Below are 13,378 nucleotides of genomic sequence, written 5' to 3'. Positions count from 1 at the left end.
GAAAGTGGCACCACAAGGTGAAAGGTGTTAACCGTGAATATATATTAATACATTTACCACAGCAAGCGTCAATAATGCTTTAAATAACTCCCCCTGAGTGAATCTTTATTGTTATATAATGCTCTTGTTGTCATCTGTTTGCACAAATATTTCCTTTTGTTGCTGAAATCAGGTGCAAATAGGGAAAAGGAAACGACGAACTCAGAGTATGTGTGTGTGTGTGTGTGTGTGTGTGTGTGTGTGTGTGGGGCCTGACACACTTATTCAAAGCTTGTATCTATCTGCAACTCCTTTTTATGTCAGTTTAAAACTGACATAAAAAGGAGTTGGGATGGAGAGTAATCATGTTTTTAAAACCCGTCCCTCATCGCAGGAGGGGGGGGGGGGGGGGGGTGGCATTAGTTGGAGCCCCCAAAGGGTGAAAAATGATCTCCCAACACACAAGAACACAGAACCACATTAGCGAGAGGAAAATAGCCCATCTCCAAGGCTACCCCCCCTTCCCCCATCAAAAAAAATAAAAACAGACACCAGTGTGTGTGAATAGACCCAGCAGAACTGGACAGCTGGTTTATGTGATGTCGGCCGTGCGCAGCTTGATTCTCCAAGCTGTGGGAGCCAGGTGCAGCTATCAGGAGCCCAGCAGGCTGAGGCCTCTCTGGGGAAAGTATTGTAAAGCTCAGCCAGTCCCTCCTGGTGCCCTGGAGGTAGAGAGGGGGCCTCATGTATGCACGGAAGTATTATTTAGCTGTGCCCGTATTAATCAGCAAGACAGTTCAAAGGCTGCAGGCCTCCAGACACACACTTAAAAAAACTACTGTACACACAAACTTAGAAATCTTCAGGAAATGAGACCCGATCTCTGTAATCTCCAGAAGTTGGAGCGGCCTAAAGGGAGACGAGTACTTATGATGAACCTGAGACGTTGAGCATTGGTCTTCCATACTTCACACACTCACACTTGAATTCGTAGTTGAACACAGTAAAAGCATAAATGAAGCAGCAACCCCCCCCCCCCCCCCCCCCCACCCTCACCCCCAACAGAGGACTGTTGAAACAGCAACTTTAATGATTGGTTGGAGGGTTTGGACAAAACCAGATTAATATGGTTCAGAAAAAGGGATTTACATTTTCCCTGTCGTGGTGCATTCAGGTACACAAGAAGATGCACTACAGTTCTGTGGGGTTCACGAGGTGACTTTCAGCAGTGCTTATGAATCATTTTGGACTTGGTTCTATTTTCTGATTTGTTTAAAATTTAATGATATGCTGCAGGAGAGAGCTGTTACCCTCCTGATTTGTTAAATAATTATAGTTTTGTGCAGTGAAAATCATCATTGTACAAAAATGCAGCTGGACTGTCTGTGGGGCGATATGGCACATTAAAGTCTAGTGGTGCAAGAGCACATATCAGCATTAAAGCACACATGCACAAATATGAACATTTTGGCCACTTTATTCCACTGAAATGACAACCTCTGGACAGTGTGCCCCTCTGCAATGCATTGTGGGATTGATTTTATTCCATTTGCAAAGAGCAGAAATCTCCTTATTCAGTTCTCCTAGTTGTGCCCTTCTCCTCTTACAATATACTCAATATGCATGCATGTGCAGGCGTGTGTGTGTGTGTGTGTGTGTGTGTGTGTGCGTGTGTGTGTGTGTGAGTGTGTGTGTGTGTGTGTGTGTGTGTGTGTGTGTGTGGTGTGTGTGTGTGTGTGTAAGCATGAGTAAGCACATGTGGCATGGACCCATGTTGGTGTGCATGCGAGCATGTGTTGCGTGTGCATCATTCACGCTGTGTCACAGCCCTTTAGTTTTACAGCCCCTGCATCCATAAATCTGGTTGCGTTTAATAACCTCTTTCTCATTCGGTGGCCCCTCGTCTGAAATTCTGCTTTCACGCTGCGAACACATCTGCTGATGGCTGTGTGAAAGGCCCAATTGATCAGCAGCCTGGCCTTGTGCTGGTTAAACTGGTAAAATGGGACAATCCAAAACGAGGCCTGAAGGCAGAATTCGGCCATCATAGCTTTGATTCTGTTTTTGGTTGGTTTTTATTTTTTAAAGATTCTGTTTGGAATTGAAATGTCTAGATAAATTATTTTCTATAAAACAGTAAACTAGGCTGTCTTTGACCTTTGCTTATTCATGATCTTATTTACATGTCTGAGCTCTATAAATGTCAGGGCAGCAGTAAATCACCCTAAAATTCTCAAATGCACTCAACCAATAAAAAGACGGGACACTTCGAATGATGTGGTGTCAGAGTTCATCCCTGGGGTTAAATACCCAGTAGACAATGAATCATACGTCTGATGTACATCTCTGCATGCATACACACTCATGTGATGCCATATGATGTCATCGGTGTTGTATGACTCACAGAACACACACACACACAATGGCGCTGGATCCAAAGGAATTCTTATTTCTTAAAATTAAAGGGCAGAAAAAACATTTTCAAATAACAAATGCATCACACGGGGAATTAAATCACATTGGTTGGGTTCCTCACACACACACACACACACACACACACACACACACACAGACACACACACAGATGCACATATGCACCCCTCTCATATCAGTTTCCTTTCTGTGTCTGATGTAAGTGAATATCTGCAGTAGTCTGATTTGTCCTGTGAGCCTTCAGCAACCTCAAATATTCCATCACTGTGCATTCCGTAGGCTAATTACCATCCTTAAATACACACTCTACACACTTTTGAATGAAGTTTAAGTTGGCAAAGGAAAATTCTTCATTCAATTTTAGCTACTATAATGTGTGCGCTGTAACTTTTCATCAACATAAAACCTAAAATTGAAGAGTTTATTACAGTATTTTAAGATGACAAAGTATCTTTTTGTATTTTTCAGAACAATAGGTGGAGTACAATTATCCTAAATGTTGAAGCTTATGCCTTTAATACCCTAAAGCTTTTATATCTGCTGTGCTGTGTCCACATGTGGTCAGGTCATGCAAAGGTTGGTATGATCTAATTAAAAGATGACTTCATCCTTTTCCCAGCCCCCATCCCAGCATCCCTCTCTGCCCCCAGTGCTTCCCTAGTGCATCCCAGCACAATGCCACCATCTTTGGACTACACTGGCAATCAATGCAACCCTCCCTAAATCCCCTAAAGACTGGTGTAATTTAATCAACAGGCTCCAGCCTGCAGCAGAGCTCTAATTTATATAGACACATATAGATTATCATCAACCAATATCAAATGGATTATTTTAAAAAGGAAAAGAATTGATTTGTATTTCTAGTTCTTGCTGTTCTCACAGTAAATATTACTTAAATACTTGGAGTAAATACTTATTTTAAGTTTTTTTTTATATGTAGACATATTGTAGTAAAACAATAGATTATTTTTTTAATTTGTTTTTATAAAAAGAGCAATAGGTAAATTGGTATAAACAAGCTCTGTTGTGATCTAAAGCTAATTATACCAGAATAAATTATTAAAATTAACTATAATTCCAAGATTACACTGATAAGCACTGGAAGTGAACAAAAGCCCAGCTGTCATTGGGCGTTTAGTCATGTATGAATAATCATGAAATCACAGTAACAGAGGGTTAAATTGGCTTTGCCAAGCAGTCTTAGAACTCACCTCTTGCAAAACAATTTTGTCTTTTACTAAAAAAAACAGTGAAAGAAAAAAATGAGCAGAAAACATTTACTAAGGTTGGGTTGTTGAATTAAAAATTGAAGAAGCTAAACAATTCACTACAATAGCCAAAAAAACACAATGAATCAAAAATATAGATTTTTTAAAAATCTAGAATTATATACAATTAGTTGATTGTTCTATTATTATTCAAGACCAATTAAACACTGCAGACGCGGTACTGTAAGTGACCAGGAGGTGGCAGTAAATTCTCTTGTTAACAGGAGACAAGAGGACGTGCCGTCGACTTCCTCTATTTACCAACACTTCCTGCGTGCCCGCCTATGGCCTCACCTGATTGGCTGATATCCGCAGCCTTGTTTTGATTGGATAGTTGTCCTGCCACTCAACTGTGACGAGTTGCAAATTGGTTGCTGTTTGGAAAGCGAAACTGGGGTAGATACGACGGACAAAAAACGACACTAGGGCGGCACGTCAAAATCACCTTGTTTTTTCTTTACGGTATTAAAGGTCTGCGTGGAGGAAGACTGATCTGGTAGACTGATCTGCGATGTCATGCGGATGTTAGAGTTGCCGTATTTTTTGGAAGGAGGCAGGCCTCTGCTGTCAACCCACGGCAACAACAACACCTGATTTAGTCGTCCGGGCTTTGGCTCCTTATGGAAATAATGATCACTTTCGAGATGCAAGGTTACGTATTACAACCGTCTTTAACGGAATCTGAGTGGCATATTTGTAAAACCTTTGCCATGCAATATGTTGTGCATGTCTTGGATACCTTCAAAGAATATTTTACTTCTTTTGACAGCCGGAAATGGTGACTAATCCTCAAGGAGAGACAAGGTGCGTTGTACTTTAATGGAGTTAAGCAAATGTCCCTTCCTCACAGAAGTGTACGAGACTAACCTTTATTATCATTGTTATCAATATTGCTGGCTGTGTGTTCCTAGTGTGGGTATGCACATCGTGTTTGGTTGGGGTTGAATGTTTAGTTTCACTTTTCATATTTCACAACCGTCAGGGTTTATAGATGTGAACAATTAACACAGAAATAATTCATCTCATTTGTATGTATCAAGCTTTGAAAAACGATTAAATGCAATAGCATTGCCTCAAACTGAAAGTCTCCTAAAACATATTTTGTACACTTTGAGGTGCCACATTTGGTTTATTATGACCTAACATTTTAATATTTAATCACTATTTTCTCCTCCTGCATCATGCCATCCCTCTATTATGTCTCATCACTCTCTTTCAGGCTGTAGTGATGTGCTTGGTTACCTGGTGGTACTGAGGCGGTGTCACCATGGCGCACATTGACACAGAGTATCAGCGCCTGGAGGCATCCTACAGTGACTCTCCCCCTGGAGAGGAGAACCTGTTGATGCATGTGCCAGAAGGAGCCAAATGTAAGGCATTCATCACACACACACACACACACACACACACACACACACCGTCACTACCTTTACGTTGATGATCATTATTACTCTATAGCATCGTTGCTGATTTCGTAATAAATGTTTTCCAGCCCAGTGGCACCACATAGAAAATCTGGACCTGTTCTTTCAGAGAATATCCTTTTTTTTGTTTGACTGTGAAAGACCTAGTGGTCATCTTTTAAAGCTTTAATGATAACACAATGACTGCCCTAAACTGTCCTTTGAGGAGATTCCATAACAACCGTTACGTCTATAATCTGCACCAGAAGAATGGCTTCACCTGCATGCTGCTGGGAGAGATCTTTGAACTGGTGTATGTATTATATATCGCCTCTACTTAATCTAACCTTTGCGTCTCATTTGTTGAAGATGTTCTCCATGAATTACCATGAATTTCTTTCTCCTTGCAGTCAGTTGCTCTTTGTGGTTGGCTTCACAGTTTTCCTCGCTAACTGTGTGGATTATGACATCCTTTTTGCCAACAAGTTTGTAAATCATGTTGACTCATCTAAAGTCACGTTGCCTGATGCCTTTTTGCCTATGGATGTCTGCAGTGCTCGGTGAGGGAGGATTTATTTTGCTACCCACATGAATTTAATTATCTATGTGGCAGACATGCACAAATAAATGTCCTGTATCTCAAGTAATGCTTCAGCTTGTGCCATATTTGCCTGTGCAGGATTCGAGGTAATGCATTTGTGATCTTCGTCCTGATTATCTCTGGAGTGTTTTGGCTGCACCGGCTCGTCAAATTCCTCTACAATGTTTGTTGTTACTGGGAGATCCGGTCATTCTACAGCCATGCACTTAAAATGACCATGGTGAGGCAGAAATGTGCAAGAAATTATTATTCTTGGGTTATTGAAGAGCTGTGTAATTTTGGTGTATATTTTTCTTCCCTCCTTATAGTCAGAACTCTCCTATGCCACATGGCAAGAGGTTCAAGCAAGGATCGTGGAGATCCAGAAAGAGCATCAGATCTGTATCCACAAAAGAGAACTGACTGAGCTTGATATTTACCACCGCATCCTGCGCTTTAAAAACTACATGGTAGTCAGTTACTGTCCAACTGTTAACTGCTAACAGAGTGAACCAGTGTAACAAGTTTGTTTCTTGGTGCTCTATTTTATAGGTTGCCATGGTGAATAAATCACTCCTGCCTGTTCGATTTGGACTTCCTGTAATTGGAGAATATGTTTTCTACACCAGGGGTCTCAAATACAACTTTGAGCTCATCTTCTTCTGGGGCCCAGGTGATTGTTTCTAAAAGTGTCCAATTTACTCTTTATCTGCTTAATGTTGTGATGGTGAAACAGTGGGTTGTCCTCAAAATTCAGAGATAGTCTCCCAGAATGTTAAAGCACGTAATCTAGCATTGGTCATGAATTGCATCTATCTCGCAAACCCACAGCAAGTTCCGAACAGTTCTCTCCAAGGAAAACAGCGAAGCTAAAGTCATTCAAGGTTGGACTCAGCAATCGCTGCAGAACACCCATAGTCTCAACAGTACCACTTCTCCACTGTTATTGTAGTCAGACACCACCCCTCTCATTTAAAATTAAGAATATCTAATTAATAATTAGTGTTGACTCAGATACATGTATGGGTCTAGGTTTACAATTCTTCTATTTTCAACTTCTTCCATCTACTTTTCCTTTGCTGGCAGGGTCTCTGTTTGAGAATGAGTGGAGTCTGAAGCCAGAATACAAGCGAGGAAGCAACAGACTGGAGCTGGCTGACAGACTGGCATCCCGAATTCTCTGGATTGGGATTGCTAATCTGTTGCTGTGTCCAGTCATCCTTGTCTGGCAGATCCTTTATGCCTTCTTCAGTTATACAGAAGTAAGTTATTTTTAGGGATTGTTTTTCTTTATTATTTTACAGCTCTGGACAGTATTATTTTCTGTCTGTGGTTACAGGTGATCAAGCGAGAGCCTGGCTCTCTCGGAGCGAGATGCTGGTCTCTTTATGGTCGATGTTACCTTCGTCATTTTAATGAGTTGGACCATGAACTCATGTCACGCCTCAGCAAAGGCTACAAGGTCAGTGTTCTTACGATTCATAATGAATCTCTTTTTCTTCAAAATGCAGCTTTAAAGCGATGCTTATTTTAATAATATTGTATTGTTGTAAACTGCACTGCAGAAGAATGTAGGTATAAATGGTTATTAACATCACATATTGACAGCTGTTTGCCATCCATGGCCAGAAAAGTTTGTAATTAATCACTAATATTACCTTTTTTCTATTTTCCTTTTTTTTAAAAAAAAAAAAATCCAGGCTGCGTCCAAGTATATGAATTGTTTCCTCTCACCATTGTTGACTGTGGTTGCAAAAAATCTTGCATTTTTTGCCGGATCACTGCTGGCTGTCCTCATTGCCCTGACTATCTACGACGAGGACGTTCTTGCGGTGGAACACGTTCTCACATCCATCACACTGCTCGGAGTCTGCGTCACAGTCTGCAGGTTCCAATTCATGTCTTCTGTTTCATCAGCTTGTCACTCTGTTTAAATATGCAGAGTCAGTGAAAGGAAATCTGTTCATTCACAAACAAGGTTTTGAGAACAAAAAATAAGAATTACTGTTACTGGCTTAACAGTCCAACATCGGTTGGTCAATATATTTCCAGCATCTGACTGTTCATCTCTCCACCTTCTCTCCAGATCATTTATTCCTGATAAGAACATGGTGTTTTGTCCGGAGCAGCTTCTGCGGATTATCCTGGCTCATATCCACTACATGCCTGACCACTGGCAAGGAAATGCACACAGATATGAGACCCGTGACCAGTTCTCCCAGCTCTTTCAGTACAAAGCGGTAAGTGTGGGAACTAAAATAAAGATAAACTAGCTTGAAAATTGTCAAAATCGTAGACATTTATTCATGAATCACAGAAACAATCCACACTGAGGGCAGTCAGTATGCTGTTTTATTATTGGAATTGACAGTGATACAGAAAAGGATCACAAACTCTTTTAACCAACTTGCTAACTCATTCTCTTCTTCTTTGGATTGTTAAAGGTTTTTATTCTAGAGGAGCTGCTCAGCCCAGTGGTGACACCGATCATCCTGATCTTCTGTCTGAGGAGGAAGTCTCTGGAGATTATTGACTTCTTTAGGAACTTCACTGTGGAGGTGGTTGGGGTCGGAGACATGTGTTCCTTTGCCCAGATGGACATTCGGCAGCACGGACACCCTGCGGTAGGAAACCAAGGAGGAAACACTCTTAACAAAATACCATATCTGAATGGGTTAAACACAGAGCAAAACTAGTATATTACTACCTAAATTTGAAGGATTGGGAAGTGTGAACTAATACCTGTGCACTAAATAACTTCCCTTTCTTTGGTAGTGGATGTCAGAGGGGAAGACGGAGGCTTCTATTTACCAACAAGCAGAGGACGGCAAGACAGAGTTATCTCTGATGCATTTCGCAATCACCAATCCCCAATGGCAGCCTCCTCGTGAGACGACACACTTTATCAGCCAGCTGAAAGAAAGGGTCCACAGAGAGGCTACAGGGACTTCTACAGAAACACACCGTCTCTCAATATCTGAGTCTGAGGTACGATGCAACACCCGTGTCACTGGTCAAGAAAATGCATTTCATTTCACTTTTCAGTGGTTAAAAGAATGTCTCCTCTCTCATTTGTGGGTGTTTATCACTCCTTCAGCCACAAAGTCTCATTGCAAACCTTCTTGGTGGCCCCTCGACGCTGGAATCAATTCATTTCTGCAGGGACGGCTCTCTGGCCGGTCACACAGCAGCTGGCATAATAGATGGGGCGTCCGCGCTACGCTCTCTATCCCCACTTACCAACAGTGTCCAGCTAAGGGGGAGTCTGAGTGTAGCTCACAGGCCTGCTGGTCACAACTTAGCCATGAGCAAAACACTGACCGGCTCTGGGTAGGACATTTTTCTTATGATGAGTCACAGGTTTTCAATAAAGCACGATTGTTTAATCTGGTTTCAGGTTTGTATTTCAATTGTATTCATGGTTATTTTTCTTTTTAATCAGATATTTTGTCATGTTCTGAAGCTGTTCTATATTTCCATTCTCTTTTCACAGAACGGATGCGCGAACTGTAAGCTCGGGCAGCAGTGCATGGGAGGGCCAGCTCACCAGTTTGGTACTTTCAGAGTATGCATCCACTGAGATGAGCATTCATGCACTTTACATACATGAGGTACATCTGTTTAAGCAGACTAGACTTGTGAATTCAGCTGAATAAATTATGTCAGTCTGAAAATATCACATATGATCAAATAGTAATTTTTGCTATATTTTCTCAATGTAGCTACACAAGCAGCAGTCCCGTGGTGAGCTATCCCGACACACATGGCACAGACAGGAGAGTGATGAAAGCAGTGACAGTGTCCCTGATGAAGTGAGGAGTGAACCCACTCCTCATTACAGGAATTTTCCCCGTTCCTATACTTTCCCCGTGGCAGTTCCAAGTCCTAGTGCCATTCCAACGTCAGCCTCAGCCACCAGCAGTACCAGATTTGGCCAGGAGGTGGCCTCATCACATAGTAGCGGCCAACGGCGCCATAGTGGACCGAGCACAGGTACCCATCACAGCTGATTTACCTGGTGAATTTTAAGCACAGTTTGAGTTTGTTCTATCCTGTGTTTGGTATGTATTTGGTTTTCTTTTCAGACTCTGGTGCGTCTGGGAGCAAAGTAGTGAGGGTGGCACGTTCACCGATGGGTGGATGGGCAGAGGACAGCCAAGTGGCACCACGTCACCATGACCCTGTACCAGAGGGAAGCTCAGAGGACGAAATGCCTCCCCATGTCCACAAGGTAAATACGTTTCACTGCAGTTTGTAAATTTGCCCTAAACTATTTTTGGAGTTGTTGATAAACAACTGTTCTCTTTTTCTTGTTTTAGGTTAACTAACGAATCCATGCCAATCTTTCGAACTGTCAGTACTGCAGAATTTGTTTACAAAAAAAGGAACCCCCTTCTTGACCATCCCTGACCAGGATTGATCTATTGACGGGACAGTTGGACGTGTACAAGGAATGTATACCCTGAGTGTTGCTTTGTTGCTTTTGAATTAATGTGGACAGGTTCCAAAAATCCTGTAACCTGTGTTCAAATTGAACAGGCTAAAAATATTCAATAATTCTTAGAATATATTGCACTCCTATAGAGTATCTAAAAATTCTATAAAAGGGATTATGTGATTGAAAGAAATTTGTTACAGATCAAAGTCACTTTGCACTGCATTAAAAAATTAAAATAATTCCCTGAGATTTGACCACAATTTACTAAATTTTGCTGTCGGTGTCTTTTACCCTCCTTTATGCAAGTTAAATATGTGTAATTTGAAGACTGTGTAGAATTATTAGGAGTAGCACTCACAAAAATATGTTAAAAATGATGCCAAACACATTGACGATAACTTGCAAGAGGCTCTTTAAGATATTCTATACTTATTTTTGTTTGCATTTTGCCACTTGCGGTACATGTGAAGTCATAAAATAAGAGGGATATGTTGTGTTAATTTATTGCAATCTAAAATTTGTAAATTTCGAAAATATTGCAAAACCTATTCCAGGGTCTGTTGACATCTGCACAGCTACTGTATACTTATTTCAAGAGAAAATCTCCAGATATTCTTCTATATTTTGAGTTTAAGACTCTTGACCAAGTCAAATAAACTCCTTTATAGCCATGATATATTTTTAACTGCATCCTGCAATGCTATTTGCAAGCACACGAGATGGACATTTTTAGATGTTTTAATTTCCAAATTGCTTGCTATAGTGCAGAAAAGTAAAATAAAGCATGTTATATTGACATGTAATGTCATACAGGAAGTCACCGGGGACACAATGCATGATCATTTTTAAAACTTTTTTTTTTTAAACTTTTACCACAGTGCAACATATTGTGATCATCTTTAATTATAATCACAGGAAAACCCCGTGTGACCTTTTTAATAATCAGCACTTTAATCACTTCTTATTGCAGAATACCACACGTTTACTGTATATTTTGTAACAGTTTTATTTATCATATCAACTTGTCATGGTTATCACCGTTGTGGGTTAAGTTTACGTTGTCCTGGGTGGAGAGGCAACGCTCTTGGCATCGATGCTGTGTCATTGTTGATTTTTGTCCGAGTCTTCCATGATGGTGTAAATTCACCGTAAATTCATCCATTAAAAATTCAGAGAATTCAGTGAAGTCAGAGTCAAGTCAATGCTTTTGCAGAGCCCGGATGGCGCTACCCGACGAGCGAAAAGCTGTATAAGCCCAGCCAGTCATATGCGCCATTCAATCTTTCGACAGCCAGTCGCGTCGCCGATCCAATCTTTCGACAGCCAGTCGCGTCGCCGATCCAATCTTTCGACAGCCAGTCATATGCGCCATTCAATCTTTCAACAGCCAATCATATGCGCTTTTCAATCTTTCAACAGTTAATCATCTGCGCGATTCAATCTTTCAACAGCCAATCATATACGCGATTCAATCTTTCGACGTCCCGCCTTAAATTAAACTGCGGTCTCAAACTTTGGAAAAGTCAATCGATCCTAGAGTTGATTTATTATTTAAAAGTCTGCCCGCTGTTTATTCCGGACATCTCCGTGGATTTTGACAAGGTACGTGCGCAAATTGCGGTCTGTTATTCGTTACGTTTTTTTTTTCATTTCACATAAAATATCACCGTAAATGCTTAATGCAATATGTCCAAGTCATGTCAGGCATTTGTAACGCTAATGTAACTTGATCATCGGGAGTTTTGCAATAAAGTTTGTGCAGTTGCTGCCTAGCTTTAGCTGGTTGTATTTTTTTTCTGCCGATGAAATTGCTTGTTTTCTTTGGCAGTTGTACGCTGGACTGCGTCGTTTCTGATTACTTGTTATAACATTATGTTATGTTATGACAGACCAAAGAAATGGCATGACCTTTACACTCAGGTGAAACGACCAACCTAAAACGACTTACATTAATCATTTCAGATAGCAGACTACATTTTTCCCTCAGGTATAGACAGAAAGGATATAATCTATCTAGATTTATAACTATTAGCAGGATGAAAATACCTCTGAAGAACTTAACACGGTTAACTGTTACATTCAGCAGGGGTTTACACATTTATTAGTCAGCTATTATGTTATGTGAAACAAGAGTAAGTTTTTTTGTTGTTACAGATAGAAAAGTGCCCTCTGCAGCTGAGTTATGTTATGTTATAACATGACAGAAAATGTCTACCAAAAAAACCTCCAGCCGTGCCTCCTCCACCTCCAGCTGGGCCTCCTCTTCAGTCATCTACAGTTTTGCTTCAGCCCCAGCTTCCTTCTTCCATGTCCTCTTCACAACAGGATGTAAGTGATAAATAAATAAATTCTCAGTCGATCTATAGATCACCTCCACCTTCCCCAACTATTCTATCCTGCCTGCTCCCCGGTGAATCCTGTCTGCTGTCTATTCCTGATAATAAAGCTGTGTTCCGTCGAACTCCGGTGTTACATTTGGGTTCTCGTCGGGTCCCTGACATCTGTCTGTCTGCAAGAATTTAAGTAGTGACAAGGAAATTGTGATGCCACAGAAGCTAAATATCAGTTTTTATTTTCCAGGCTGGAGACAACCGCAGCATTCCTGGAACGGACCGTGTAGATGAACTGGCTGAATACTTGGTGGAGCTACGAGAGCAGACGGGATTGACCCTGAACAATCAACAAGTTAGCACCATTCTGGGTTTGTGGCAGAGTCTTGACAATTTGACAAAGACAGGATTGTATATGCTGCAAGACATCAGGACGGTTGCTAACTGGGCGGTTCAGGTCTCCTAAAAAGAAGGCTGTGTTCACTCCTGGGGTGGAAAGTACAAAACGGTGTGTTCTTGGCTCAAGTGGTTCACCAGCTCAGTGGCCAAACTGCTGTCGCCTGATAGAGACCATCTTCGCGAGGCTGTGCAACATTCATACGAGCCCCAAAAAGAGGACAACACAGCGTATCTCGATGGTCTCTAATTTTACAGGATTACAAAAAGATCCGGCAGCTGGTTCTGTGCAATGCGACGCTAATGCAGCAGACAACCCTCCAACGTGTTGTAGTGAACCAGACCACCCTCATGCAGTGGTATAACCAAACGGCTGAAGGGTCAGGAGGCGTCTGTTCTTTTGCAAGGTGTGCAACGGCCAGCTGACCCATTGCCCTGTGCAAAACAAAACCCATCTCTCTGCCACAGTACCAACGCCAGCCCCCAGTTTACCAGCTGCACACCTACAACATGCCAGCAAATACAGCTGGACAGGCAAAACCTAGGTTACG

At 41.4% G+C, this 13,378-nt stretch overlaps 1 protein-coding gene and 1 long non-coding RNA gene across 3 annotated transcripts; both read left to right on the top strand.

Annotated features, from left to right (window-relative positions):
- The first annotated feature begins 4,031 nt into the window (after window positions 1–4,031).
- On the top strand, window positions 4,032–11,287 carry atg9a (ATG9 autophagy related 9 homolog A (S. cerevisiae)). Of its 2 annotated transcripts, XM_057059503.1 has the most exons (20): window positions 4,032–4,331; window positions 4,450–4,484; window positions 4,900–5,050; window positions 5,173–5,216; window positions 5,332–5,396; window positions 5,494–5,643; window positions 5,763–5,904; window positions 5,993–6,133; window positions 6,216–6,336; window positions 6,750–6,925; window positions 7,003–7,125; window positions 7,364–7,551; window positions 7,750–7,903; window positions 8,108–8,287; window positions 8,439–8,651; window positions 8,761–8,993; window positions 9,157–9,274; window positions 9,386–9,656; window positions 9,749–9,894; window positions 9,983–11,287. In XM_057059503.1, exons 3-20 carry the CDS (start codon window positions 4,948–4,950, stop codon window positions 9,989–9,991), a joined length of 2,577 nt encoding a protein of 858 aa, XP_056915483.1. In that variant the 5' UTR covers window positions 4,032–4,331; window positions 4,450–4,484; window positions 4,900–4,947; the 3' UTR covers window positions 9,992–11,287. The 2 variants fall into 2 exon arrangements, with proteins under 2 accessions (XP_056915483.1, XP_056915482.1); XM_057059502.1 differs by lacking the exon at window positions 9,983–11,287 and having other exon boundaries at window positions 9,749–9,921.
- Window positions 11,288–11,997: 710 nt separating this feature from the next.
- On the top strand, window positions 11,998–12,818 carry LOC130512962 (uncharacterized). Its single transcript, XR_008946562.1, has 3 exons — window positions 11,998–12,021; window positions 12,256–12,429; window positions 12,682–12,818. It is a non-coding gene; the product is annotated as an uncharacterized LOC130512962 (long non-coding RNA).
- The last annotated feature ends 560 nt before the right edge of the window (window positions 12,819–13,378 follow it).

The sequence above is a fragment of the Takifugu flavidus genome, chromosome 16 (assembly GCF_003711565.1).
Source record: "Takifugu flavidus isolate HTHZ2018 chromosome 16, ASM371156v2, whole genome shotgun sequence".
Classification (NCBI taxonomy): domain Eukaryota; kingdom Metazoa; phylum Chordata; class Actinopteri; order Tetraodontiformes; family Tetraodontidae; genus Takifugu; species Takifugu flavidus.
The sequence above is the reverse complement of the archived record's forward strand: the minus strand, read 5'-3'. Positions and strand labels throughout refer to the sequence as shown.

Excerpts from the sequence above, each read along its gene's own strand:
- atg9a (XM_057059502.1), top strand. The coding sequence starts at position 4,948 with ATGGCGCACATTGACACAGAGTATCAGCGCCTGGAGGCATCCTACAGT. Across the intron at positions 5,644-5,762 it reads ATGGATGTCTGCAGTGCTCG|GATTCGAGGTAATGCATTTG; the intron begins GTGAGGGAGGAT and ends TTGCCTGTGCAG. Across the intron at positions 9,275-9,385 it reads ATGCACTTTACATACATGAG|CTACACAAGCAGCAGTCCCG; the intron begins GTACATCTGTTT and ends TTCTCAATGTAG.